General features: G+C 52.1%; 9 protein-coding genes across 9 annotated transcripts; 7 read left to right on the top strand and 2 right to left on the bottom strand.

The window, feature by feature from the left end:
• Positions 1–1,303: 1,303 nt before the first annotated feature.
• Positions 1,304–4,309, bottom strand: N7462_007370 (uncharacterized protein; the record flags this gene model as incomplete). The annotated part of the gene is made up of 7 exons (XM_057079088.1): positions 1,304–2,266; positions 2,320–2,904; positions 2,969–3,223; positions 3,292–3,438; positions 3,554–3,652; positions 3,800–4,006; positions 4,100–4,309. The coding sequence occupies 7 exons, from the start codon at positions 4,307–4,309 to the stop codon at positions 1,304–1,306; spliced, it is 2,466 nt and encodes an 821-aa protein (XP_056931758.1).
• Positions 4,310–5,216: 907 nt separating this feature from the next.
• Positions 5,217–6,149, top strand: N7462_007369 (uncharacterized protein; the record flags this gene model as incomplete). The annotated part of the gene is made up of 1 exon (XM_057079087.1): positions 5,217–6,149. One exon carries the CDS (start codon positions 5,217–5,219, stop codon positions 6,147–6,149), a length of 933 nt encoding a protein of 310 aa, XP_056931757.1.
• A 790-nt stretch (positions 6,150–6,939) lies between these two features.
• On the top strand, positions 6,940–8,786 carry N7462_007368 (nitrogen permease regulating protein NPR2; the record flags this gene model as incomplete). Its single annotated transcript, XM_057079086.1, has 4 exons — positions 6,940–6,982; positions 7,048–7,476; positions 7,541–7,677; positions 7,743–8,786. The coding sequence occupies 4 exons, from the start codon at positions 6,940–6,942 to the stop codon at positions 8,784–8,786; spliced, it is 1,653 nt and encodes a 550-aa protein (XP_056931756.1).
• A 605-nt stretch (positions 8,787–9,391) lies between these two features.
• Positions 9,392–11,561, bottom strand: N7462_007367 (histone acetyltransferase NGG1; the record flags this gene model as incomplete). Its single annotated transcript, XM_057079085.1, has 3 exons — positions 9,392–10,372; positions 10,427–10,893; positions 11,030–11,561. The coding sequence occupies 3 exons, from the start codon at positions 11,559–11,561 to the stop codon at positions 9,392–9,394; spliced, it is 1,980 nt and encodes a 659-aa protein (XP_056931755.1).
• A 1,289-nt stretch (positions 11,562–12,850) lies between these two features.
• On the top strand, positions 12,851–14,296 carry N7462_007366 (uncharacterized protein; the record flags this gene model as incomplete). The annotated part of the gene is made up of 3 exons (XM_057079084.1): positions 12,851–12,943; positions 12,988–13,552; positions 13,617–14,296. 3 exons carry the CDS (start codon positions 12,851–12,853, stop codon positions 14,294–14,296), a joined length of 1,338 nt encoding a protein of 445 aa, XP_056931754.1.
• A 628-nt stretch (positions 14,297–14,924) lies between these two features.
• On the top strand, positions 14,925–15,859 carry N7462_007365 (60S ribosomal protein eL15; the record flags this gene model as incomplete). The annotated part of the gene is made up of 3 exons (XM_057079083.1): positions 14,925–15,011; positions 15,237–15,620; positions 15,719–15,859. 3 exons carry the CDS (start codon positions 14,925–14,927, stop codon positions 15,857–15,859), a joined length of 612 nt encoding a protein of 203 aa, XP_056931753.1.
• A 1,062-nt stretch (positions 15,860–16,921) lies between these two features.
• Positions 16,922–17,191, top strand: N7462_007364 (uncharacterized protein; the record flags this gene model as incomplete). Its single annotated transcript, XM_057079082.1, has 1 exon — positions 16,922–17,191. One exon carries the CDS (start codon positions 16,922–16,924, stop codon positions 17,189–17,191), a length of 270 nt encoding a protein of 89 aa, XP_056931752.1.
• A 26-nt stretch (positions 17,192–17,217) lies between these two features.
• N7462_007363 (HECT-type E3 ubiquitin-protein ligase) lies at positions 17,218–20,508 on the top strand (the record flags this gene model as incomplete). The annotated part of the gene is made up of 2 exons (XM_057079081.1): positions 17,218–17,386; positions 17,453–20,508. 2 exons carry the CDS (start codon positions 17,218–17,220, stop codon positions 20,506–20,508), a joined length of 3,225 nt encoding a protein of 1,074 aa, XP_056931751.1.
• A 1,538-nt stretch (positions 20,509–22,046) lies between these two features.
• On the top strand, positions 22,047–24,925 carry N7462_007362 (beta-glucosidase; the record flags this gene model as incomplete). The annotated part of the gene is made up of 8 exons (XM_057079080.1): positions 22,047–22,173; positions 22,231–22,313; positions 22,431–22,597; positions 22,661–22,794; positions 22,846–22,934; positions 22,995–23,155; positions 23,212–23,466; positions 23,527–24,925. The coding sequence occupies 8 exons, from the start codon at positions 22,047–22,049 to the stop codon at positions 24,923–24,925; spliced, it is 2,415 nt and encodes an 804-aa protein (XP_056931750.1).
• Between the last annotated feature and the right edge of the window lie 8 nt (positions 24,926–24,933).

The raw sequence follows: 24,933 nt of genomic DNA, 5'->3' as shown, positions 1-24,933 counted from the left end.
CGCTCCGATACAACCTTGATAGCCTATTGGTCGACCTATCCTTCATATCCTCTTCTTGATGATGCATTGCCCTCTTTCCCTTCCATTTTCTCCCTCCTCTCATCCTTCCCATTCCTTCCCCCTTCCCCCTTCCCCCTTCCCCACTTCATCTCTCTTTTGCATTATCTTCGTTTTCATTCCATATACCTCTATCTTCTCGAGCGTCTAGTTATCTTGGGTTCGTGTTATACCTCGCCAGAGAGCGCCTGTCGATTTGTGCATTGTTGCTGTTATTGTGTTTGATGAATTACCCCCTTCCCATGCAGGTAGCTACGAGCGTGACGATTCCTTTGCATCTCTATCGAATCTTAATTTCTCCACCGTCTACTCCAAACGCTTATATCGCTTAACACGCCATTTACGACGCCCGATTCTGGGCTCATGTTGAACGGGCGTTCTCTTACCGTTCATTCCCACCTCGGCCTCCGCCTGGCCCCTTCCCGGAGCCACGTTGGCCGAAGAGGGTGACCTCCGGCCAACCCAGACCCACCGGACTTCGCCGCAGGCATTGCCGCGACGGTTTCCCCGACGCGATTTGGTCGGAACTGTCCGATTAGACGGCGGAACCACACGCTAATCAGGAGTAAGGATGTATGCGAAGTCGTATTGAGAGTAATTAGCTGTCAGTCCCGTCGATAGGGAGGCGTTAGTAGTGGGTAAATGTTCTTTGTTGTTCGTAGTGTAGTGTGGCAGCGGCGCCCAAGATCTGGCGAAGGCGACGTGGTAAAAAGGATGCTCGGGATCCTTGGGCAGCAACCTACTAACTTTGCTTAGAGAAGTATTCTACCACTCAATTGGTTCAATAAGAATAGTCAACGATCAATTCGATAATAATAATCGGGGGAAGTGTTTTGGGGGACGTGGGGGATGGGGGGGATGGGGGGTAACAATAGGGCAAATAAAGCAATACAGCAACAAAGCAATAAAGCAATAAAGCAAATAAAGCACGAAGATTTAACATTAAAGATCAAGCAACATAAGCCACCTGAGCGCCGACCACTATGTCCTTCTTCTCTGATGGTACATCAATTTCGTAAATCGTACAGGGGTATTCGTCGTATTCATCATCAGCAAAGCATAAATCGTCAGCACATGTTCCGCCACGGTAGATTAGGCATCGAGGAAAGAGGGTCAAGAAATCTGCCCAAGGATAGATCAGGCGGATCCAATGGGATCCAAGGCAATGCTATCCGGGCAAAGTGTAGACCCACAAAATAGAAACAAAATGAAAATAACTCAATTCATGGGCGAGTCTCTGTCGTATTCACAGCTCGATTTCTTCTTCAGCATGATTGTCCCCAGCCGAAACAAGGGATACATCTGCCCATGCGGCGTACGTGTCTTCCTGTGCAGCCAGAAAAGCCGTGATGCGGGTTTGTTTGCGTGACTCTGTCTGTGTTGGGTCTTCCTCCTCATCTAGGTCGTTCACAAACTCAGCAGCATCTCTCAGCAAGTCGGCCGTCAATTCCACGCCGGAAAGAGTGGACTTAGAATCCGAGGTCGACAAAGTTTGGGAACTCATCTGCGGTTCATTGTTCTGCGCGGTGGGCGCCCCTTTTTCCTGAGTTGAGATGACTGGATCAGAGCCTCCATCCCCGCCAAAGATAGAACGGTAGGGCTGCTCAGAGCCCATGCCCGTATCCATTTCGGTATCAGCATCAAACATATCATCTTCTGCAGAAGGCCAAGCGGTTGGAAGAGCACCAATTTGCATTTCTGCGGGATCAACCTGCTCCTGGAGATATTGCTGAGCCCGTCTAATCTCATTGCGCAACTCTCGGCCCGGGTCTGGAGTAGTTGAAGGCGTATCCTCCGCAGGGGTGGTCAACTTGAGGAAATTTTGGGGTGCAGGTGAGGAAGATTGAGACAGTGTAGACACGCTTCGAAGCTGGGATGACGATACCTGCTGAGACCCAGGTCTGTCTAGATCACTATCGCCTATCTCGCTGTGAGAAGGCGTTGACTGAGTTTGGAGCTGGCGGGTGAACTTCGACGACCTGGTAAACCACTCAAGACCGGGATCCATATCTGATACAGTGCTCCTCATCTTTTTGTCAAAGGCAAATATTTTCTCCGAACATAGATGCCCAAACAGATTCTCGACCGTTAATTTTTCAAGGCGCCAGTAGGTATCGTTGTAGGTGCAAGGATATACATCTTTAGGATAGAAAAGACCCACGAGGCTGCAGGACTCCGCATATGACGAGTGGCGTGCAAACGGGTAATGCTGATGAGGATTAGCAATAGGCCTGTGGACAAGGGTCAATAAAAAGTACTGACAATCACATCCCTTTTCCCGCTGCGTTCTCCTTTGAACATGGCAGCAGTGAGGGTCTCCATCTGATGATCATAGCTTAGAATGCAGTCAACAATGGTTTCCACCATCAGGTCAAGTGGAACATTGCTCTCCAGTCGGATGCCGAGTTCATTCAGTGAAAGTGAACGGTTCATGGAGAACGCTGCACTCAACCGATACGAGAATGCTTTCCGATCTTCGGTGGTGTCCAGGAGGGCCAAGCCCCGTCGCTCTAGTTCTTTTGCCGTGCTTTTGTCTGTAAGCTCAATCTCATGAGCTGGGTAGAGATCACTTTTGTCATTCCGAGCTCTCGGTTCAGCTTCTTCCTGGCCATCTCTAGAACGGCACAGGAAAGGCATGATGTCGACACATCTATGGGCACGATTTATGCAAGCAGTTCCTGGTTCACAGCTGTGAAGGCGGACATTCTTATCGTCGGTGAGAATTCCCTCGATGGTCGTGTTGCCCAGTTTGAAGCCATTGAAGATAGAGGACTCATTGACAGCCTTGTCACTGGATGCTTTGGCGAGAGACCGGTACAGCCTGAGTTGATAGGGATCCACGTGTATCTAAGCATCCCCAGTTAGATTGTATCAACACTGCATGCGAGAGGAGCTGCAAAATTAGGGTTACCTGGCTGTCCAGTGCTATCGCTAGGGCCTGCCACACCTCCTCATAGCCAAACGTCCATGCCCGAATGTGAAACACAGTATCTTTCGGGTAAGCCAGGACTTTTTGCAGCAACTCTGCAATCCCATCTGCTTTGGGGACAAAAAATTGTTTACGGGAGAGGTGAGTGGTGTCAAGGTAAAGGGTGTCCAGCCGCCTCGGGCCTAGGGTGTAAGGGATCAACACGGGATTGCGGACCAGACTATTGATCCACCATGGCTCGGCTGTGGCTGTCAGTTTTGGATATATAGTCAACGGAGAGAGCACGACGGGGACTAACCTCGGACATCCCCTGTGTAGAGAATTGCCTTCTCCTCCCCCTCAATCAGGAACATAACACTCCCCGGGCAGTGATTGGCATCGATCAGAGTGACACGGAGACGCTTCACTGGAGTAAGGTCAATGATGGTGGGGGTGTTTAATGGGATAGGCCGCTGTGTGGATTTTAGTATTGTGTCACGTTTCGGGGTCACGATTGATGTAGAGAGAGAGAGAAACGATAGAAAACAAAAATGACAACGCTTGTGAAGTGAATGGTAAAGAACTGACCAGTAGTTTCTGCAGATGCCTATAGTGAACACGGCGGGCTTCTAGAATGCCTTGTTCGAAGTTTATGCGATGGGGCCATTTTTCCAGGCCCAGCAGGAGCTGTTTGGGGTCTTGTTAGTGAAGAGCCGCCGCCGAGCCGCACTTTGGAAGGAGGGGGGGTAAGTGCGGCACGAGATTGATTGGGTGAGAGATACTCCGTTTGACGTAGTGTTGGGGCAAGACAGAGAAGGTAAGCGGTGCACATACCTCACGTGTGGCTGGCGAGCAGTAGATGAAAGGCGACCGGAAGGACTCCAGCCCCAGCAGGTGGTCGCTATGTACATGCGTCAGGAAGCAGGCCAAGGGTGGCGGGCGATCCTCGCTCTTCCGGAAGTAATCGACTGCATAAATCGGAATTTTTTTAGTTTTGCCAACAACGCCTACCAAACGATCAAGTGAGAGAAACGAGTTCGGCTTACCTTGGATTTCCGGGAATTCTGAAACGGTCAGTCTAGGTCCTATCGAGCTGAATGCTCAGAGAGAGGAGGGAGACTTACCTTCGACAACCCCGTTGAAGGTTGACATGATGGGTGGTGGGAAGGACATCAAGGTTTCGGTGGGGGTGAAGAGGCCTTCCTCGTGCTCCTGAAGGTGCCGAAAGGGCGGTGCCCACTGGCTCCAAAGACCCACGCTCGGGGCTGCGACAGCGGGTGCAGGCCCCGCTGGACCGGGGTTGGTGGCCGGGGGCCCCGGGGGCCCTGGGGGCCACTGGGACATCACGGATGGGACCGGTCGTTTTAACCGTCTCCCTCGGACACGGTCAGAAAACCGCAGTTTGATATAGAGGCTGGTTAGCGCAGAGGTGCAGAAGCAGTGGATGACGGGGGATACGATGAGTGGTGGAGGGTGGAGAAGGAAGGGTGGAGGAGGGTGAGGTGCAGAAAGACAACACAGAGTGGCTCTCACCACGTCGTCGAAGTCGTGGCCAAGTGAGCAGCGACTCACAAAGTGAGAGAAGCGGGACATTCGCGGTCGTCCTCGACCCGCACGCAGAGAACGTCGCAGCAGGTCGCTGGAGGTGAAACAACAGGAACCGCAGCACAAAAGGACTGTCAACGTGATAGCCCGTGACACCTTCACCCGCTCAGCTGCTTTCGCGCTTCCTTTTTCTCACCAACTTCAATTCTCCCTATTCAACGACCACGAGCCCCAATCTGCCCTTCTGTGCTCTCCTCTTCTCCCCCTCCTCCTCCTCTTCTTCTTCCTCTTTTCCCTCTGCATCCTTTGTATCCCCTGCATCTGTTCCATGACTGGGTTGACCCCCACCGGTGTCTAGACCCGCCCCACTGCTAGCGCTGTTCTCCAGATCGGCCTTGTTGGCCCTGTTGGCCCTGTTGGCCTGACACACACGGGGCCGCCTGAGTGCCTGAGTTGTTTCACTCCTGCGGCTGAGGGTCGCTAAAACCCCCAAAAGTCCTCCCGAATCGTGATCTGATCTCCCCTTCATTCCCGGTGCCAGGTACCCAGGTCCCCTCTCTTTCGGACACCCTAGGGGATCCTTGCTGTCGCGGCCTGTTGTCTCTCATCGCCCATCCTCCAGCTGTTATTTGCTGTTATCCCCCCTCCCCTTTCCCCTCATTGCCCATAGTGTTTGATCCCCCATACTGTTCGTCCAATTTGCACCATGCGAAAACCGTCACTCGCTCAGCTTGTGTACAATGCGGCCTTCCCGCGCCCGCGCTCCAATGATCCAGGCACCTTCGCTGCCCACATCACCCGGAACCTTGTGCCTGAGGTTCGCATTGAGACAAATGCCTTCTACGGTCCCCTCGATAGCATTGAGGCCCAGTACCCGGGCTTAGATTATGCCTATGGCCCTCATCGTATGCGACTGAGCCGCTTTACCTGGCACCGCCGACTCTTCCGGGTATTTGATGAATTGGGCCTGACGGCCGATGAGATCGCCGAGCTGTGCTGTTGGGAAGGCACCAAATCCGCGCGTCAACGCTACGAGGCCGACGAAGGTACCACTGTGCTGGACACAACCGGGGATAGTATCCGCCCAGCCACCCCAACACCCCACCCGATGGTGGTGATCCATCGCGACGACTTCTGCGGGCCAGAAGAAGACCGGGATCTGAGACTTGAGACTGGCAGTGATGACACCGTCCGGGCCAGTGATTCTCGCAGCTCCAGTGTGCTCTCAGACTACCGCATCGCTGAGTTTGATGACGAGTATAGCGACGATGAGATGGAGAGTTGCGGAGTGGCTCTCAACTACCGCCTGCTGGCCGCCATGGCCGCGCGCAATCAAGGCGCAGATGTGCCTCTCGATGAGGACTACGAGCAGTGGCTGAAAGAAGCGGGCGAGCGAGGTGGCTACGGCGAGATGGTCCATGCAATCCGTGCAACTGCAACCCAGTCCTTGAGCTTCTTGCCCGAGGCGCCGACCTCCGCCCTTCGCGATACCACCGCCCATCTCATGGAGCCCGAGGCTGGGTACCGGTATGGCTCCTCTCGCGGCACTCAGTTCACATCACCAGTCGGGTTCTACGCCATGCCAGGCTCGGACGGGCTTTCCCGCCTGCCCCAACATGCCTCCAACGCGGCACGCTGAATCGCTGACTCTCGGCTTTTTCTTCCACCCACCCCCACCACCAAAGGACACAATATGAGGGCTCTTACATGATTATGATTTGCATTTTCCGGCGCAGTCTCGTCTCGCTCTTTAGTCACCTTTATTTACGGCATTCTCACCGACATGGACTGGTTTCCTTCTCGGGCATTGTTTATCTCGCTATTTCTCCATCATTATCTATGGTTTCATTTTTCAACTCCTTTTTTTTAAAGTTAACCACGGGATACGGAGACAAAAAGCTCTTTACTGATAGATCTTTCTTCCAGACTGTCTCGGGATTGATGGCTTCGGATTTTTCTGTTTTACTTAATACCCTCAGCCCCTCCCATTGTTGCTGTTACAACTGCACTCTATGGCTGATGCCAAATTCAAATTCAAGTTCAATATTGAGGCTTGCTTTTTCTTCCCTACAGTAGCGCTGCACCAATTGAGAATCCTTGTAGATCAATAAAATGCCGCGCTTACACAAGGGGGAGGTAGGACTGCAGCACGCAGAAACAATAGTCACTGATCGGCCGTCCGCTCCGGCACGCAGTGGATCCCCCCGATAAGCAGAAGCCCAAGCCGATCAACCTCGCATCTCCGACTTCAACCCCGCACGACCACCCCTCGTAGCAGCACCATGCTGAGCCTGTCAACTTGATTGCTTGGGGGGAATCAAAAGAAAGGGCGCAACCGTCGAGATCTCTACTGGGTTCCTCGGCCGGTGTGACGAGTCTCCCCATGTGATAGGCCCAATCATCCCTAGCTTCGTCGCGCCAGCTTCACAATGATCAAGGCAATCTTCTACAGCAAATTCGACACCCAAGAAGGTCAGATCCAATGGATCTCAAACTCTAATATCTCGATAGTGCTTGCAATTAACATCCTCTGCCAGGTCCGAAGGTTGTTCACCAGGTCCCTGACGGCGCCATCGTCCCCTCGGCCACCGCGCCCGCACAGCCCCTCTTCCTCACATTCTCCGATATTTCCTTCTTCGTTATCCCCCGCCAGGAGCTCTGTGGCAATTTGCTTCAGGTCTGTACAAATGGCTACCGTATTCTGGGATACCCGATTTGCATGAGCAACCCCCGCTACGACCGAAATGAGTTCATCTTCAACTTCTGTGTGGTACTGGCCGAGGAGGATGATTTCAGCACCTATAAGAGCGTGGTACAAAAACTGGCCGACTTGATGCATGCTCTGGAGGAACAGAACAGCTTTCTTTCAAAAGATTTCTCCAAGAGCGGCGAGGGCAAAGTGCATAGCCTTTGCGAGATGTTGATGGAGGACTTGAACAATTATTGCGAATGCATGATCCCCATCGGTAGGTGGACTTGGCGTCCCAATTGGACCAGTAGAGCCCTCATACTGACTCTGCTCGGATATAGATGAGCTCAACACCTTGAACATCAAGCTCTTTCCTATCTACCCCTCCCCACCACCGGTCAAGGCCTGGCTTGTGCCTCTCTTCACCGTCCGATATCAGGCCTTCATGGACGAGAATTGGGACTTGACCATGCAACGGGTACGCAAGAGCAATCTTTGTTAAACAATGCATTCTTGTCAATTGCCCTTACTGATCTCTTCCAGATTGTGCCTCATATCAATGGCGTCAACAGCGTCCGCATCATTTCCATCCTCGCCGACACCGACTTCTCCCTCACCTGCCGCGCAATCCGCCACCTCCTCTATTACGGATGCCTCTTCCTCCTCGATATCTTCTCCTTCTCGGCCATCTACGCCCCCACCGCCCAGTTCAGCGCCGCCATCGCCTCTGACGAAGCCATGCAGCAAGAGTGCGCGCGCTATGTAAACACCCGCTTCGCACCACACTCCCCCCTCGCCCCGCCCTCCGCCCTACCCCCTGTCTCCGCAACCACCACCACCGCCAGTAGCCCCGGCGCGGCCGTTCTTGCCAGTCCGCTCACTGACCCCGCCCCCAGCCTCTCCCGTGACGATTCACGCTTCGACGCGGAAGAAATCTGGCCGCTGCTCGGCGACCCGGACGACGGGGCGACTAGCAGCAGCACTGCAACCAGCGCCACGGAAACGCCCGCGCGCGCAGGCCAAGGCCCGACGGTGGTCGACGGCATCGGACTGGTGGAGCTGTACGCAGCGCTGAAGCAGGGCCAGAGCGTGAAGCAGTGGTACGCGGCGCACAGCCGGGCGCTGGCGCACATCGATATCCGGCGGTTCATCACGTTCGGCGTGATCAAGGGCTTCCTGTACCGCGTTCACAAATACGCGGCTGCGACGGGGCAGCCGGCGCCGGCGCCGCGCTCCGCCTCGCTGGCACACCGGTCCGGCACCTCATCGCGCGCCACAACCGGCAACAACACGCCCTATGCGGCATCAAGTGTGGGTGAGGACGCGCCATTGACGGCGGCAGCGCGGCGGGATGGTAGTCGCGAGCGGGCGGGGTCGTTGCAGAGCGGGAGTCGGGGCGCTGGGGGCAGTGCAGTGGGTGGTGGGTGGTGGGATGGGGAGGATGAAGTGGATGATCAGGTGCTGGAGAAGTATTTGGATGGAACGCACTCGTTTGATCAGATTTGTACGGAACTGGAGATTAGTGAGCGGGATTTGACGGCGAGGTTGAAGCGGTATCCCGGGGAGGTACTGATTATACACCGGTGACGGGATTTGCATAGAAATATATAGTTGGAGATTGGTTGGTGAAAATTAAGATACCCGGAATATAATTTTTTTCTGTTTTCAATTAGCACGTGTTTATCATCCATTTTTGGAGGCATTCGCAGAACCCTGTACAGAGAGCTACAATTGGCGATACACATCTGGAAGGACGAAATATCGATCTATATGTACATATTTGATGCATTGAGAGCTTGGATGGTAGAACTTGGATGGCACCGACTCTAATATGGCTGGCTACCTAGATACGGTCCGTGAGATTGGACCATGAAAAAAAGAAAAAAAAAGACCAGGATGTCTGCCCAGACTGCAGGAAATGCAAATCACAGCATAGAACGTCCCGACGCGAAGCGAAGACAGTAAAGTTGACTTCGTTGGAGTCGAGATCATTCTAGCACCATGGAGAAACGGAAAAAAGAGAATAAAAAAAAAGAACCGCCAACGCCGAACCCATCGTACCAGTCATGTCATACCCAGGTATCATGTGCGCGAGAAAATAGAAAAATCGAAAATGCTGATTTGTCCAGAAAAACCAGAAGAAGGAGAGGAAAGGATAGGCGAATGGGAGCAAAGAAGGCCGAGAATACATGTTACTCCTCATCCCAAGCCTCCAGCTCAGCCTTCTCGTATTCTCCCATTGTGGCTGCATCGAAGATAGTCTCGCCCTCGGATGGGATGGTGGTCTTAATATCCTCAAAAATAGGCAGGAAAGCATCGTTCCAGCGCTTGCGGCGGTCCATGACAATCTTGGCAGCGTCTCCGACAGCAGGGCGAGAAACGCCTGCGCTAGCAACGTGGCTACCGCCTCCCGCACCACCTGGGCGGTGCTTAGCCTGCGAGCCTTTCTTGCTTTTACCCATGGTGCGAGTGCGTTTCAGATAGGCCTGCTGGACCTGAGTGTCAAGATCATCCTGGATGGTGGTGAATTCAAGGAGGGCCATGTGCTCCTGGGCGATCTTCAGAATACGCGCCTTACGCGCGTTGTTGACAATAATTTGTTTCTTGAGTTCGCTCTGGAGAAGGCGCAGGCGCTCGGCGACTTCGTCATCGTAGTGTGCATCGTAGTCGGGGTTATCGTCGGCTCCCAGAAAGCCGATATATCGCAGCTCGGCCTTGGCACGCTCATCGAGCTGCGCGTGATCAAGCTTGGCAACGGAGGTCTTGAAACCGGTTGGGGACGCGTCGCGGAAAGCCGTGGCAGGTGGCAATGGCTTATTCTCAGGTTTGGTGTCCAGCTCTCCGCTTGGCTGGTCGAGGTCCATTGCGTCTCCACCCAAACCACCGGTAGCTGGCGCGTCACCGTTGGTGGAATTGGCGCTGTCCTCCGGAAGTGTGCGGTGCTCATAACGCAGAAGAGAGACCAAACGACTGAGTAAGGGTCCGATTGAAATGTCGTTAGTCTCAGTCTTCTCGTCGGTGAGTTGTTCAATGGTTCCACGACCCTGGTTCAGAGGAAGCTGGTCCTTTTCTTCCTGGCTTGGATCATAAGGGAGTCCATCTTCCTCGGCCCAAATTTGGCGATAGCTTTTCTTTCCACGACGGGGAATGATGAATGGACTCGCGCGGTCGCCCTGAAATGACTTAAGTGAATGGGACAATTGTGCAATTGAGTTGCTGGAACTTACTCTCTCTTTCAGCCAAGCAATGTCCTCCTCCGTCAGAGGCCGCACGTATGGCTCAATATAGGCCTGGAACGTATTGGCGCTGACCTGATTAGAGGGCTTAGCGTTGCTGAAGTCTTTGTCCGGCGGCACCCCGGCCATCATGTGAGCGAGGTCACTCCTCGGAAATCGGGCAACGCTGTAAATTTCCTGTTTCTCTTCGTCGGGCATGTCTGGAGTAACGTCGCGTATGTGGTAAACGGTAGGGTCGTCGAATTTAAGAGGATTGTCGCCGAAAACTTGGATCTGAGGAAAAGCTGGCTGGGGCTCAGGCTGGTGAGAATCCTCGCTAGAGTCTGAGCCGGGGGACCCAGGCCCTGCGGCGCCATCAGCCCCGGCAGCGGCGCTGGGAGAGAGCATCGATGGTGGCGAGAGGGAGGAGCTACCGTCCGAAGCGGCGTTCTTTGCGTTCTTGGAAGCTGGGGAAGCCGCTGCGGTTGGTCAGCAACTTGTTAGGTGGGAGGAATGAAAGAATTGAAGGTGGAGTGGAGGGGGAAAGTGGAGAGTATCCCCAACAGTCGATCTGTCGGGGAGTCGAGGCTTCGGGATCCAAGGGGAGTCACGTACCTCCCTCAACCTTTGTCTCTGCACCATCCTGTCGGGATACATCATGCGCTCCATGGCTCAAAGGTCGATCTTCCTTAGCACCTGAGCGCTCCTTGCGCTTCTTAAGCTTTCCTTTGTGTACTTGATCATCATCATCTTCTGTCTCGCGCTTCAGCTTTGCGCGTTCTCCAACTTCCCGACTGAGCTCGTGATCGTCCATCACCTCCTTCCGTTTCTGGGACATCTCGCGCATCCCCACATTGCATGTCTCGCCACGAGCATCCGCCATATCGCTAAGACTCTTCAAGTGGTCTACAAGGGTCTCCAAGGTTTTCGAATCCGGGATATTCGGACCGGCCACAAGGTCCAGCAAATCAAGATATTGATCATTGGCCAGATCAATGAGCTTCGTCACATCGTTCTCCAGATAACTTGGGACCGAAGGGGTAGCGGCCAGGTTCGTGCCGCCCGCAGTTGATGGAGTTGTATTGCGGCTGCGCGACTGGCGCGCATCACGGCCTTTACCTTTGCTTTTATATGCAGAAGGCATCATGGGCTCCTGTCAATAACTCGGAGGAAGAGGGAGTGGGAGTAGAAGGCGACTGATGGGAAAAGAAGGGCTGATGGAGCTGTCACTAGGTATGTCAAGACTTCAAAAGGCGACACTGAATGTCGGGTGACACATGCTGCCACAGACTGCCCGATGAAGATTGAGATCGAAGGAAACAGAAAGATTCTGAAAATTGGTGTGAGCACCAGACAGAGCTGTAACGGAACGAGTAATCTCAAAGCTCACAGATGGACAAGGCGAGGCAGATGAGTGGAGGTTGGCCGTCGCGCGGTCCTTCAGCCTGGGGGCGGACCGCCCACGTGATATGCATCATAGCCGACAAATCACCCGCAATTTCGGATGTGTATTTCAGCTAAAGTGCGAGCGGTGACGAAGGCGGTGAATCACAACCCATGCCGAGTATAATTATCTATCGTCGGAGTATTCGCTCTCGTACAGTAGGGGTGGAACCCTCAGTTAGTTCATTGTTATGTGCTGAAACTGATTCAATTAAAGGATACTTGATGATATTTGATTCTGTCTTGGACCCTTGATGGTTTCCAAACAGTGGATCCCTCCGCCGAAACCACTGGTCATTAATGAGGAACCCAAAGTCCTCAATTGCTCTCGGACAGAAGTGACCCCCCAGGAGCTTTTTGAAGCAGAAGTTTAGAATTCCATGTTTGTGAAATCAAGTCCCTGTAAAAGAACCCAACTGGAAATGAAGAAAGATCGGCAAATTAGCTATGGGCTACATAGCAACTGGATTGCAAGGGGACTGCAAACGGCACCCGCAAACAGCCTTCCTAATCCGGCATTCAACCGCCCTTCATTTTCAACCACCGACATAATGATCACTCGAGATTCACCAACGGCTGCTTCCGGATGTATTCGGTCATCCCGAGCAGTTGCAGACATGATGTTGTCCTTTTTCCCTCTTGGGCATCACAGCCACAGCCCCCTTGGCCTCGTGGCCGAGCGGCTCTGACCACATTCTTCTGACGGACCCGATTTGCCGTCGCATTCCTTGTCTCGTCGATGCTGCGGAATAGGGTATTGCAGTCATGTTTGGTCTTTCTGGTCGCCGCGATCGATCAATCGTGGCCTTCATGTCGTTTACTCAAAATGCAAGGCTCGGCGCTCAAAGTATCGTCTTCTCTTGTTGCCTTCTCAGCCACCAGCCTGCACCTCATCATGTGCCTGCACTCCCAGTCACTTCGATTCAACAACCATACATAACGTTTGCTTGTGCAGATAGAGAATTCAGCATATTTCTAAGATCGATCACAATTATGTCTCGCAAGGCCGACCCCGATTCGTTGGCTACGGTTGCCACGCTTTTTGCGGGCCCGGGAAGCGCGTCCAATTCCACGCCATCAGTCAGTGTATGTATCAGCCACGCCCTGGGAATGCTTTTGAATGGTAAAAGCTCACATGGGATGGGATTTATCAGGAAAATGTGGGATTTCGCTTCGTTCTTGATCGCACGGTCCAAACTCTCTCCAGCACCGGAATCCCCGAATCTGGCTCTCTGTCGGGCCTTCTATTCGTCCCCGATCTGGCACCCCAAGATTCATGCAATAATCTCACCGAGCCTTTCATACCGAGCAATGTGACTCGCCACAAAGATGTGTCAAACTTCGGATACCCCGTCATTGGGCTCGCTCCGTGGGTGTCCCCGGATTGCACCCAATCCTTCCTGGCTGCCTCCCGCGAGATTGGTATAAAAGCACTCGTTTTCTTCCAGCCGTCCAACAATGAGTCTGGAATACCTCCTCCACCAACTGATGCACGTTGGAAACTCGACGACGGAGACCACTGGAGATCCGACAATACCTATCCCATCTACGCGATTCCTGGCCCGGCAGGCACAACATTGATGCACGAACTTGCCTGGTTTTCCGATGGAACAAAAGGCCGGGGCCGCAATGAGGGCAGCCACTCCGTGGAAAAGCGAGATAATACCGACCGGCTATTTACTATGATTGACAATGGTAAGCTATCAACACCGGCTGTTGCCTTTGGATGTGCAGGGCCGCTAACGCAGTAAATTGCTAGATACCCAAACATCTTCGAACCCAAGCCTGTGGAGCTTCGTGCTTGCAATCCTTGGGACAATTGTCGGATTGAGTTTAATCATGTTCGTCATCTACAAAGTTGTCAACCACCGGCGGCGAGAGGCTCTACGTCAGAGAATCAACGCAGGAGAAGTCGATATCGAACAACTAGCTTTAAATCAAATCAAGGTGCCTCGTGAAGTTGTCGATGAGATGCCAACATACACATATCCAGGTCCAAGACCATCATCCAGCATTTCGGTCGACAAGGAACAGGCCGTACCAACAGTGGAGGAGCTCGGTTCTAGTAACACAAGTCCATCCTTGAGGGGCCAGGAGACACCCGAGAAGACCACGGACACAACTGGGATCAGAATGCCCAAGCCGGCGGTGATCAACCTTGGAAACAACGAGACGGCAGTCTGCACCAATCCCTATAGACTAAGCCATACTCAGACCACATGTGCTATCTGTATCGATGATTTCGTTGTCGGCTCATCGATCGTCCGTGAATTACCCTGTGGGCATATCTTTGACCCGGGCTGCATCGATCCTTATCTCATGGAAACGAGCAGCCTGTGTCCACTCTGCAAAAAGAGTGTCATGCCACCGGGCTCCTTGCAGATCCCGGTAACTAATGCAATGGTTCGCCAGGAGCAAATGCAACGACAATCTCGTTAGCACTCAAATTCTATTGTCATGGAACTTGGTACATAGCCAGCATCACGAGCATCATTGTGGATATCCAGTGATATTGTCATTTGTTGTCATTCATTTTTATTTTGCCTTTTCATTGAGCGTATACGGCAATACATGGGTATTAGGGGTTCTTTCTTTACCATTTTAGTTGCATGAATAGGGCGCATTGTGTATTTGAAGAACGGCATTGATCAGCGAGGAGGAGATTTATGCTTCGCAACCTATTGATGAAATAGAAGTCCAAAATCCCTTTTTTCATTCCAATGCGGTGATAAAGTCAATTATCATGGAGAGTAAACCTGAGTGACGGCCTTTCAAAGCGAATCGAGCCTTCAATGCTGTAGATTTAGACATCGACACCTTAGGCACAAAGTATTCAAGCGGGCCCCGCAGATCTCGTGACCAAATGGTTCTGATTGGACCCACAACCCACAGACTCGGCTAATCGCTAGCGTCCCACACACAATCTCTGCCTTTGATCTTTCTCTCTCGAACTTTTTTGCAGTTGCGACAACGACAACCGACGACCACAGCCGACAAGGTACGCTTACAACCCATCCATCTCTGTTTTCATTACAAGCCCGTTCTCTAACTTGCAATTGCTTTCCAGATGGGTGCCCTCAAGTACGTCGAAGAGATCCAGAAGAAGAAGCAGTCCGATGTTATTCGGTTCCTGCTCCGCGTTCGCTGCTGGGAGGTAAGATAGAACTCCCCCGACCCCCTCGATTGCCTAACATCTCCGCCGAGCGCTCGTGTGCGTAGCCATAGGAAATACATTCCTGGTGTTACTGGAAGGCTCGAAAACGAACTCTCCTTCGGCGGAAATGGATTTTGCTTTCTGTGGCACGCAAAGAGACTTCTTCAGGAGTCTCTGTGTCTTGCTATACACTCGTTGAACTTTGCTGAGAGTGCATCAATATAGCTCCGTCAGCTGAACGTCATCCACCGTGCTACCCGTCCCTCGCGCCCGGACAAGGCTCGTCGTCTCGGTTACAAGGCCAAGCAGGGTTACGTTATCTACCGTATCCGTGTTCGCCGCGGTGGCCGCAAGCGCCCTGCCCCCAAGGGTGCCACCTACGGCAAGCCCACCAACCAGGGTATCAACCAGCTCAAGTACCAGCGTGCCCTGCGTGCCACTGCTGAGGAGCGTGTTGGCCGTCGCTGCGCCAACTTGCGTGTCCTGAACTCCTACTGGATTAACCAGGACTCCACCTACAAGTACTTCGAGGTCATCCTCGTTGACCCCCAGCACAAGGCTATCCGCCGTGATGCCCGCATCAACTGGATCTGCAACCCCGTCCACAAGGTGAGTTTTTTCCCCCCTTCCCTCCATTTCCCGCGTGATGGAAGAGATTTTCTCCCCATATGAAAACTGGCCATGTTGACTAATTCCCCTCTTTTTAGCACCGTGAGGCTCGTGGTCTTACCGCTACCGGCAAGAAGTCCCGTGGTATGAACAAGGGTCACCGCTACAACAACACCAAGGCTGGCCGTCGCCACACCTGGAAGCTCCAGAACACCCAGAGCTACTGGCGTTACCGTTAAGTGCGTTAGTGCACTTAGTCGGTGTTTTGTGGTGGAGCATATTGGCTGCATGTGGTTATCTTTTCGATCAATGCTGTCCCGGACGGTGTCACCCACGCTGGGTTCGCGTTTAATGCAGACCGGCCGGATCTGTTTCTAGCCAAAAAGCCATCTTTGTTTTATGTTCAATTCCCCCTTATTAACGAAGTATGACTGGTTCAACTCCATGCCGGCACACCGTATCTGCTAGGAAATTGTAGACGGATCTCTGTAGTCTCAACTGACTGGGCCCTATTCTGTTCTCGTAGCGACTGCGGCGCGGTGGCATTTACTATGTCGGCTCTGGCTGCCCGCGTGCGCTGGTCCAGTCTCTGCGACCGTGTCCACCCAGAGATGTTTCAGCGGGAGCTCTTAATCTGACTTTTGATTCACTGTGTCTCATAAGTGGATCTGTCGAATTCTAGTTCAAACCGGATCGACTGGGCCCGCCTGCCATGAATCAAGGCCTGCTCCAGCCGGGTGGACGAGCCAAAAATAGGTCTGGTGCCTGAGGCACTGAAGGATGCCCCTTCCCCTCGAGGCCGCCTTCCCGATCCGTCCAAGCGTCGACGACGACTATGAGATGCTCCGACTGCAACGACGACTGCTCTTCGGTGCTTTATGACTGGAGTCTGTCTCAGCTCTACTTGCTTGGCTCTCGCCAACTCTTTGTGGCCTCTCAAATCCTGTCCTCCTGGGTCAACAAAGAACTCCCCTGGTCTTCCTCGGTTCGTTCCTCATTGTTTGTAACTTGCACTTCACTTCTACTCTCCCAAAGCTCACTCGCATGCGTCGAGTGCACGAACAAACCTCGACCTAACGGCTTCCTGCCTAAATCAATCCCCGAGGATCCAAACAAGTCGAGTCGAACAAATGCGCCTCCATGCCGCCCCGGCCTGGACGTAATCCGCCGCTCCCCCCAATCTTGACCCCCAGTGCCACAGCCCTCCCTTCGAATCATACACTGGCCTCACCCCTAGTCTTGAGGAAGAGACCACTCTTCGGCAGCAGCCTGAGCTCCAGAATGCTCGAAAAATGGCCACGATGAACGGCAGTGCAACCGCCACCCCCACCGCCGCGGGCACCACCGGTCGATCAGTCACCCATTTCCAGCACCGTTTACGGGGATTGGCGGCAAACGACGTGACAAGATTAAATACCAAGGCTGGGATTCAGACTCAGACTCGGATGAAGTCACCTACCCCGTCCAGCCTGTTTCGTCAAGTCCTCGTAAAGAGTCGAAAATCGGAGGCGACCTATCCGAAGCAAAATGTCAAACCTGTAACTCGACGGTACGGTGGCCCAAGCATCTGAGGACCTTTCGGTGCTCCGCTTGCTTGATGGTCACCGACCTCGAGGCTGAATACTTGGAAAAGCCGGGAAAGCCCAAAACCTCTGGCCATCCTGAGCCAGAGGACCAAACACGAGATCCACGATCCAGGAAACCTCTTCCACTCGATGAACGCCCGCTACCACCGCTTCCTCCCTGGGTATCCGAATCCAAGCCAGGTAAGTGCCATCGAAATCTATGCGAATGGAGAAATTTTGAAGAGATGTTACTAACCCCAGATTCAGAGTTGCCCTTGTCAGCTAAACGCCTGAGTGATATGACCGAAAAGTGCTTGTCTATGTATTTCGATAGTCTTTTGGACACGTCCCGACGTGGGCTGGTGCTAGACGACAATCATGGTGATAGATCTCGATCTTTCAAAGCAGATGGTCCCTCGTCGATGCCAGCAAACGGCCCGGGCCCCGGTTATCTGGTGCGTAAGGATCCTCGCAGCCGAAGTGCCTCTGGATCTGGTGAACGAGACCAACCTTCTCTGCTGAAGCAGAGCTCCCATCTGTTGGCACCCCAAATGGCTCAATGGAAAGGGAATGACACGACAGTCCGAACTCGTGCCAATTCAGACTTGCGGTCCGGACCCCAGCTTGATACCCACCAGCAGGAGACAGTGCGACCCTTGGATTCCGAAGACAAGAACCATGAGAATCAACCGTGGATCTTTGCACGGTTAGAGCAACACATAATTGCCTCTTTAAAAGGTATTGACACTCTGAACTCATCCTTTTCTACATATCAACCGTCTGTTCGATCTGCGAGCAGCGGAGCTCCGCCGAAGATGAAGCTAGACCCAACTAGCATGGCCGAGTCCACGTTCAATGTACCTGTGTTTGAGCCTGACGCCAAGACACTCTTACTTGGAGACTTGGCTGAAAATTCCTCATGGTGGATGACTGAGTGGGCTCAGGCGGAGGGGCAGATGCCTTCATCAACAAAGGAGAAAAATTCAAATGCCTCTCGCCTGATATCTTTCAGAAGCCCTCGCATAAACTGGGCAGAGGTGGCTCGGTGGTATCAACTGCTTCTCACGGCGGGTTCGTCTTGGCCCGATCGTTGGATGGCCAAGAAACCGGATCCATCTCGTTCGGAGGCAGACTCAATCCGCTTCAGCAGATGGCAGTCAATTGATCTTTCCATAATCGACAAGGAAATAGTCGATTCGCGTATGCATCTCCAGCGAACCTTGATGAAAGCCACAGAGAATCTTCTGAAGCGCCCCAGGCGTGTTCTCAAAAAGGCGGAAGACACGAGGTGGCTATTCATTCTTCTGGCAAATCCCTTGCTGTCAGCTTCTGGCTCCCACTTCCATGATAGAACACCTCAAGCGCCTCACCGTGAGGACCGGCGTCCATCAATCCCAAAGAACAGCCCACGCCCCACAACAAGAGAAGGCAGGCCGTCTCGCAAAGACCTACCCGCGCCAACGGTTCGTAACGGCAGTGCAAGCAATCACTGCGGAATCATCAAGCGTATTCTAGGCTTGATGTCAAATGTGTCAAATGAGTGCCATCATCACTTTATCTCTTGGTTTTCTCGCTTTTCAGTCGGGCAATTCGAACGCCTGGTAGAACTGACGGGCGGATTTGTGACTTATCGGCTGACCCGCCAACATGGCCGCAAACGCAGCGAGGTCCCCAAAGAGGGAGACGAACTTGTTCCAAGTTTTGCAAGTGCTGCAGGCAACACGCCTGCTGAGTTACATGCGGCCATCAACAACCGACGGAGCCCGAACAAGCAACCGGCCAAGAAGGAAGAGCCGCCTGTAGTATATGCAGAGGATTGGCAAATCAGAGCGGCATCGAGAATCTTATCGCTGCTATTCACTGCGAATACTCAGGTATCGCGCAAGTCAGATGCACTCGCTCTGCAAGATTCAAAGGCGATACGCCATGTCAACAATGGCATGCAACAGTCAAACCGCCATGACGGCTATCGGGTCCCGATCAGTGCCTTCTACAATACCTTGTTGGATTACTCTGATCTCATCGCCGATTTCGAGATCTGGGAGTCGAAAAGCTCCAAATTTTCTTTCTGCCAATATCCCTTCTTCCTCAGCATCTGGGCGAAGATCCATATCCTAGAGCATGACGCACGCCGGCAGATGGAAGTCAAGGCCCGCGAAGCATTTTTCAATAGTATTCTCAACCACCGTGCTGTCAGCCAATATCTTGTGCTGAAGGTTCGTCGGGATTGCCTTGTTGAGGATAGTCTTCGAGGAGTTAGCGAGGTCGTCGGCTCAGGACAAGAGGAAATCAAGAAGGGTCTTCGCATTGAATTCCTTGGAGAGGAAGGTGTCGATGCCGGTGGCCTCCGTAAAGAATGGTTTCTTCTTCTTGTTAGGGAGATCTTCGACCCAGACCACGGACTATTCGTTTATGATGATGACTCGCAATATTGCTATTTCAACCCTCACTGTTTTGAATCGTCTGAACAGTTCTACCTGGTTGGTGTTTTGCTTGGGCTTGCTATTTACAACTCCACTATTCTTGACATCGACTTGCCACCATTTGCTTTCAGGAAACTGCTTGCTGCCGCGCCGCAGAATTCTGGGCCACACCCGGCAAACCCTCATCGTTCAAAATTCAAATGCACTCTGGATGACCTTGCTGAATTCCGGCCTGCGCTTGCCAAAGGACTCCGCGGCCTACTTGAGTTTGAGGGTGATGTTACCGAAACCTTTTGTTATGATTTTGTCGCCCAAGTCGACCGTTATGGAGAAGTTTTGGATGTCCCTCTTTGCACAGGAGGGGAGAAACGGCCCGTCACAAATGCAAACCGACGTGAGTTCGTGGAATTGTATGTCCACTACCTGCTAGATGCGGCAGTGGCCCGACAATTTGAGCCATTTAAGCGTGGCTTCTTCACCGTCTGTGGTGGAAATGCCTTATCACTCTTTCGATCAGAAGAAATCGAGCTGCTAATTCGCGGCTCTGACGAAGCCCTTGATGTGTTGTCCCTGCGGGCAGTGGCCACATATGATAATTGGTCATCCCGTCGACCTGAATCCATTGCCGTTGTGCAATGGTTCTGGGACTTTTTCGAGGCATCACCGCCCCAAGCACAACGGAAGATCCTATCATTCGTCACCGGCAGCGATCGGATACCTGCGATGGGCGCCACTAGCCTCTCTATTCGGCTTGTCTGTCTCGGAGATGATTGTCCCCGCTACCCAATCGCACGGACCTGCTTCAATACTTTGGGCCTATATCGTTATGCCACCCGAGAAAAATTCCAAAGATTACTCTGGGATGCCGTTGTAAATAGCGAAGGCTTTGGATTGAAATGATTATCTCCCCCTTTTGTTCCTCCTGAATAGCTTTCATGATGGCTATGATTGTTTTGTACGGGCGCTGGACATTTGTCTATGAGCGCCATTTGAACGCAGCCGAGTTGGTAACGCGTTGCTGCGGTAAGATGCTCTGGGACGCACATGGGGGCGCATTTCCTAGTTGCTTTGCCTAGAGACAATACGATAAACGATATTCCAAGCGGAGTTTTGCTTTTAAGATACTGCCTCTCAATAGAACGCGGTCTACGCTGTAAATAGCATCATTCGGCTAACACCACCTGTTATCATCTTGCGTGGCTGCAACTAAGAAGCCTGCCATCGGAGCGAATCACCGACTTGGACCGGGCATTTGGCCTCAGTAATCCCCAAGCCAAGATATTCTCATATCAAAGTACAGCATTTATGACGTTGTTTTATGAGCATGGCAAATGATCAACAAAGGTCCGCTATGCCCATCAACTTTGCGATTTCCTTGGAGGAATTTCATGCGGGGTACGCAGATATACATCATCGGGCTAATGCTAAACTCCAGTAAGGCACTGATAGTATCTCCTCCCGGGCTTATTTTCAGTGAACCATGGAATCAACTCATCAGCCCCATTCATAAACCAGGCACGAATTGGATAGAGCAGTGAACACAGACGCCATGCAAATATAGTAAGCACATCTGGGTTGCCCCTGGGATTTGTTTACCCGGTGATAAATATTCGCCCAGTATCTTTTGAGTTTTATTTCATCCCATCCGCGCTTTTCTGTTCCCCGCATTCTACGTCCCCTGGGACATTTAAGGATAGTTTCTGCAGTGCTAGCCCCACATTCTCCCCACACGGCTCGACTCTGCACAACATCCACATTATGCCATGCTTTCCTGCACTAGATTACCTGGGTCATTCGCACTTGAGTGGATACTGGTTTATATGTGGAAGCTAGCTATTGGAAAAAACACCCGATAAATCTCCGTGCGATTATCAGGCCCCTCGGCTCTCCATCTATACTTCGCTCTTCAATTTTCCTCATGCGGCTATGAGAAACCTATAGCTTATTCCTGAAGATAAGAAGGATATCACCTGGCATTCTCGCGTCATTTTCTATCTCATATCGGGTGTCTATGGAAGGGTGGTGACCCTATATAGCCAGTACTATCACAGCCGAGGTTTACCCGGCCCGAAACGTAAAAAAAAGCCACTACTTGCAAAAATGGCCAAACAAGCCTCTCCACAAGCCCGCGTAGTTTAAAATGCCTTGAGCCATGTGCATCGGCGCGGGGTTGGTTTGTTTAACTTTGCTGTTGTGAGTGTGGGGAAGGCCCATAATGCAACTCTGCTGGTTCCTAAGGTGAGGCAAAGAGGTATACAGATGGGAGATCCTTTCACGCGGGCAAGCATGTCATAGCCTGAAGGACCGGCGATGTCGAGTGGATGTCCGGGAGAACGAATATATATTTAGAGCGGCAGAGGTCCCCAACCTTGGAGATGTCTCGTTTTTGCTAGCTCATAATTCACCAGCCGAGGTACGCCTAGTTGCAGAGTATCAACATGTTGTCTGCAAAGCAGCTCGGGCTGGCTGTGACCCTCCTGTCTATGGGTAGCCTCAGCCACGCGGAGAGTAACATTACTTCCGATACCTACTTCTATGGGCAGTCTGACCCAGTGTATCCCTCGCGTATGTTGAATTGAACACCCCCTAACACTTGGTTTTGGCGAAACTAATAAGAACAAGCAAATGGCACTGGGTCTGGTGACTGGGCTTCCGCTTATCAAAAGGCTACAACAATGGTTGCCAAGATGACGTTAGAAGAAAAGGTTGCTTCGATCCTGGCTTCCCCCAGGCCACACACACTTCCTGAAAAATTCTTCACTTGCCGAATGGATTTTTATTAAGTTGTTCAGCTATACTAAAACTGGCCACGACTACTGTAGAACAATCTGACATATGGTGTCTCAACAATCGAGAATGGTTGTTCTGGTACCATTCAGCCCATCCCGCGTCTCGGATTTACCGGCATGTGCCTACAAGATGCAGGGAACGGTGTGCGCTATACCGACTTTGTGAATAGTTATCCGAGTGGTATTCACGTCGGAGCTAGGTCAGCATTGATATGATGGCTATGTGCTGATGCTTTTCATCTACTAATATGACTGCTTGGTAGTTGGAACAAATCTCTTGCTCATGACCGTGGCTGGTATATGGGCGGTGAATTTAGAAAGAAGGGCGTCCAGGTTGCTCTTGGGCCAGTTGTCGGGCCGCTGGGACGAACCACAACAGGCGGACGAAACTGGGAGGGTAAGTGCGCATTGATTTGAGTCTTATATTATAGTAACTAATTCTTTGAAGGCGTGTCAAACGATCCATACCTGGCTGGAGCCATGGCCGCTGCCACTGTGGAGGGCACCCAAGGCCAAGGAGTGATTACTAGCCTTAAGGTACAACAAATATCCCATGGCGTTGACAATTATGATCACTGCTTACATATAGCTTTTTAGCACTATATTGCAAACGAGCAAGAGTTGTATCGCAACCCTACCGTCAACTCTGAGAATAAAACAGTTGCATCTATTTCAAGCAACATTGACGACAAGACGATGCACGAGCTGTATCTTTGGCCATTCCAAGACGCGATCAAGGCTGGCACAGGAAATATAATGTGCGTGTTAGAGATGCACACCAATGCTATATGAACAGAGGCTGACTAGGTTATAGGTGTTCTTACAACCGCGTGAACAACTCCTATGCCTGCCAGAACAGCAAAACCCTCAACGGTCTTTTGAAGACAGAACTCGGCTTCAATGGATTCGTTGTTACTGACTGGGACGCACAACACTCTGGGGTTGCCGCGGCTTTGGCTGGTCTTGACATGGCGATGCCGGATGGTCAGTCCTTCTGGGGAAACAACTTTACCGAGGCAATCACCAACGGTAGCGTCCCTGTGTCTCGTCTGGACGATATGGCAACTAGGTAAGAAGTTCCTCATACATTCTGTATAGGACGACCTATGATACTCATATATACATTCAGAATCATTGCGGCTTGGTATAAGATGGGACAAGACGAGTCGAGTTATCCCGCCCCCGGAGTCGGCATGCCCTACAATGTTAGCGAGGCCCACGCAATCGTCAATGCGCTAGATCGTGATGCAAAGCCGACAATCTATGATGGAGCCGTCGAGGGGCATGTCCTTGTCAAAAACGTGAACAATGCTTTGCCATTCAGGTCGCCAAAGCTGATCTCTGTGTTCGGATACGATGCGAAAGCCCCGGACCAGTATATGCCTGATGGACAGTCTTTGCTTGGTAACCCGTGGCAGATAGGCTATGAGCCAGCCATTTTCCAGCTTGCAGACGCGTTCTCATCAACTATGATCAACGAGCCGGACTATTTCCAGGCTGCGTTGAATGGTACCCTCAGTGTTGGAGGCGGTTCGGGCGCGAATGCTGGTCCTTACCTGAGTGCTCCCCTTGATGCCCTCCAGCAACGCGCTTATGAGGATAACACTGTTGTTATGTGGGATACTGCTAATAACCCTGGTACAATGGGCCTGATGGAGGCATCGGATGCTTGCCTGGTCTTTATCAATGCCTTTGCTTCTGAGGGATTGGACCGTGCGGGAGCCTATGACGCTTACTCGGATGCCCTCGTCAAAAAAGTGGCTGATACTTGTGCGAATACCATCGTTGTAATCCACAACGCCGGCACGCGCCTGGTTGATCAGTTTGTGGAGCACGAGAATGTAACTGCACTAGTCTTTGCGCACCTTCCCGGCCAAGACTCCGGTCGAGCGTTGGTGTCTCTGCTGTACGGCGACGAGAACTTCAGCGGCAAACTCCCTTACACTGTAGCCATGAACGAATCGGACTATAAAACGTTCTATCACACCAGTGCAGTCACGCCCTATGGACTATTCCCGCAGTCCGATTTCGATGAAGGGATCTTTACGGACTACCGCTTCTTCGATGAGCATGACATCACTCCTCGCTATGAATTTGGATTCGGTCTTTCATACACAACCTTCTCCTTCTCCAACCTGAAGGTTTCTCCCGTGAAAAAGGGCAGCGCAGCTTATCCAAGCGGAGCGATTGAGCAGGGCGGAGCTGTGGATCTGTGGGATACTCTAGCCACAGTTACTGCTACAGTAAAGAACACTGGACGTAAGGCGGGTGCAGAGGTCGCACAGATATACATTGGAATCCCCAATGGCCCGATAAAACAACTGCGAGGATTTGAGAAGGTCCTGATCCCGGCCGGGAAGTCGGTTAAAGTCGAGTTCCCGCTAACCCGTCGAGATCTCAGCACCTGGGATGTTGTCGCTCAAAAATGGTTACTTCAGAGCGGCAACTATGATGTTTATGTTGGATCGTCGAGTCGCGACCTGCCCTTGAAAGGTACCATGGACGTTGTCACTAAGTCTGATTCATAAGCTCGGGA

Source organism: Penicillium macrosclerotiorum, assembly GCF_028827735.1.
Source record: "Penicillium macrosclerotiorum strain IBT 26536 chromosome Unknown utg000007l_segment0_segment0, whole genome shotgun sequence".
NCBI lineage: Eukaryota > Fungi > Ascomycota > Eurotiomycetes > Eurotiales > Aspergillaceae > Penicillium > Penicillium macrosclerotiorum.
This window is presented reverse-complemented; position numbering and strand designations above follow the sequence as displayed.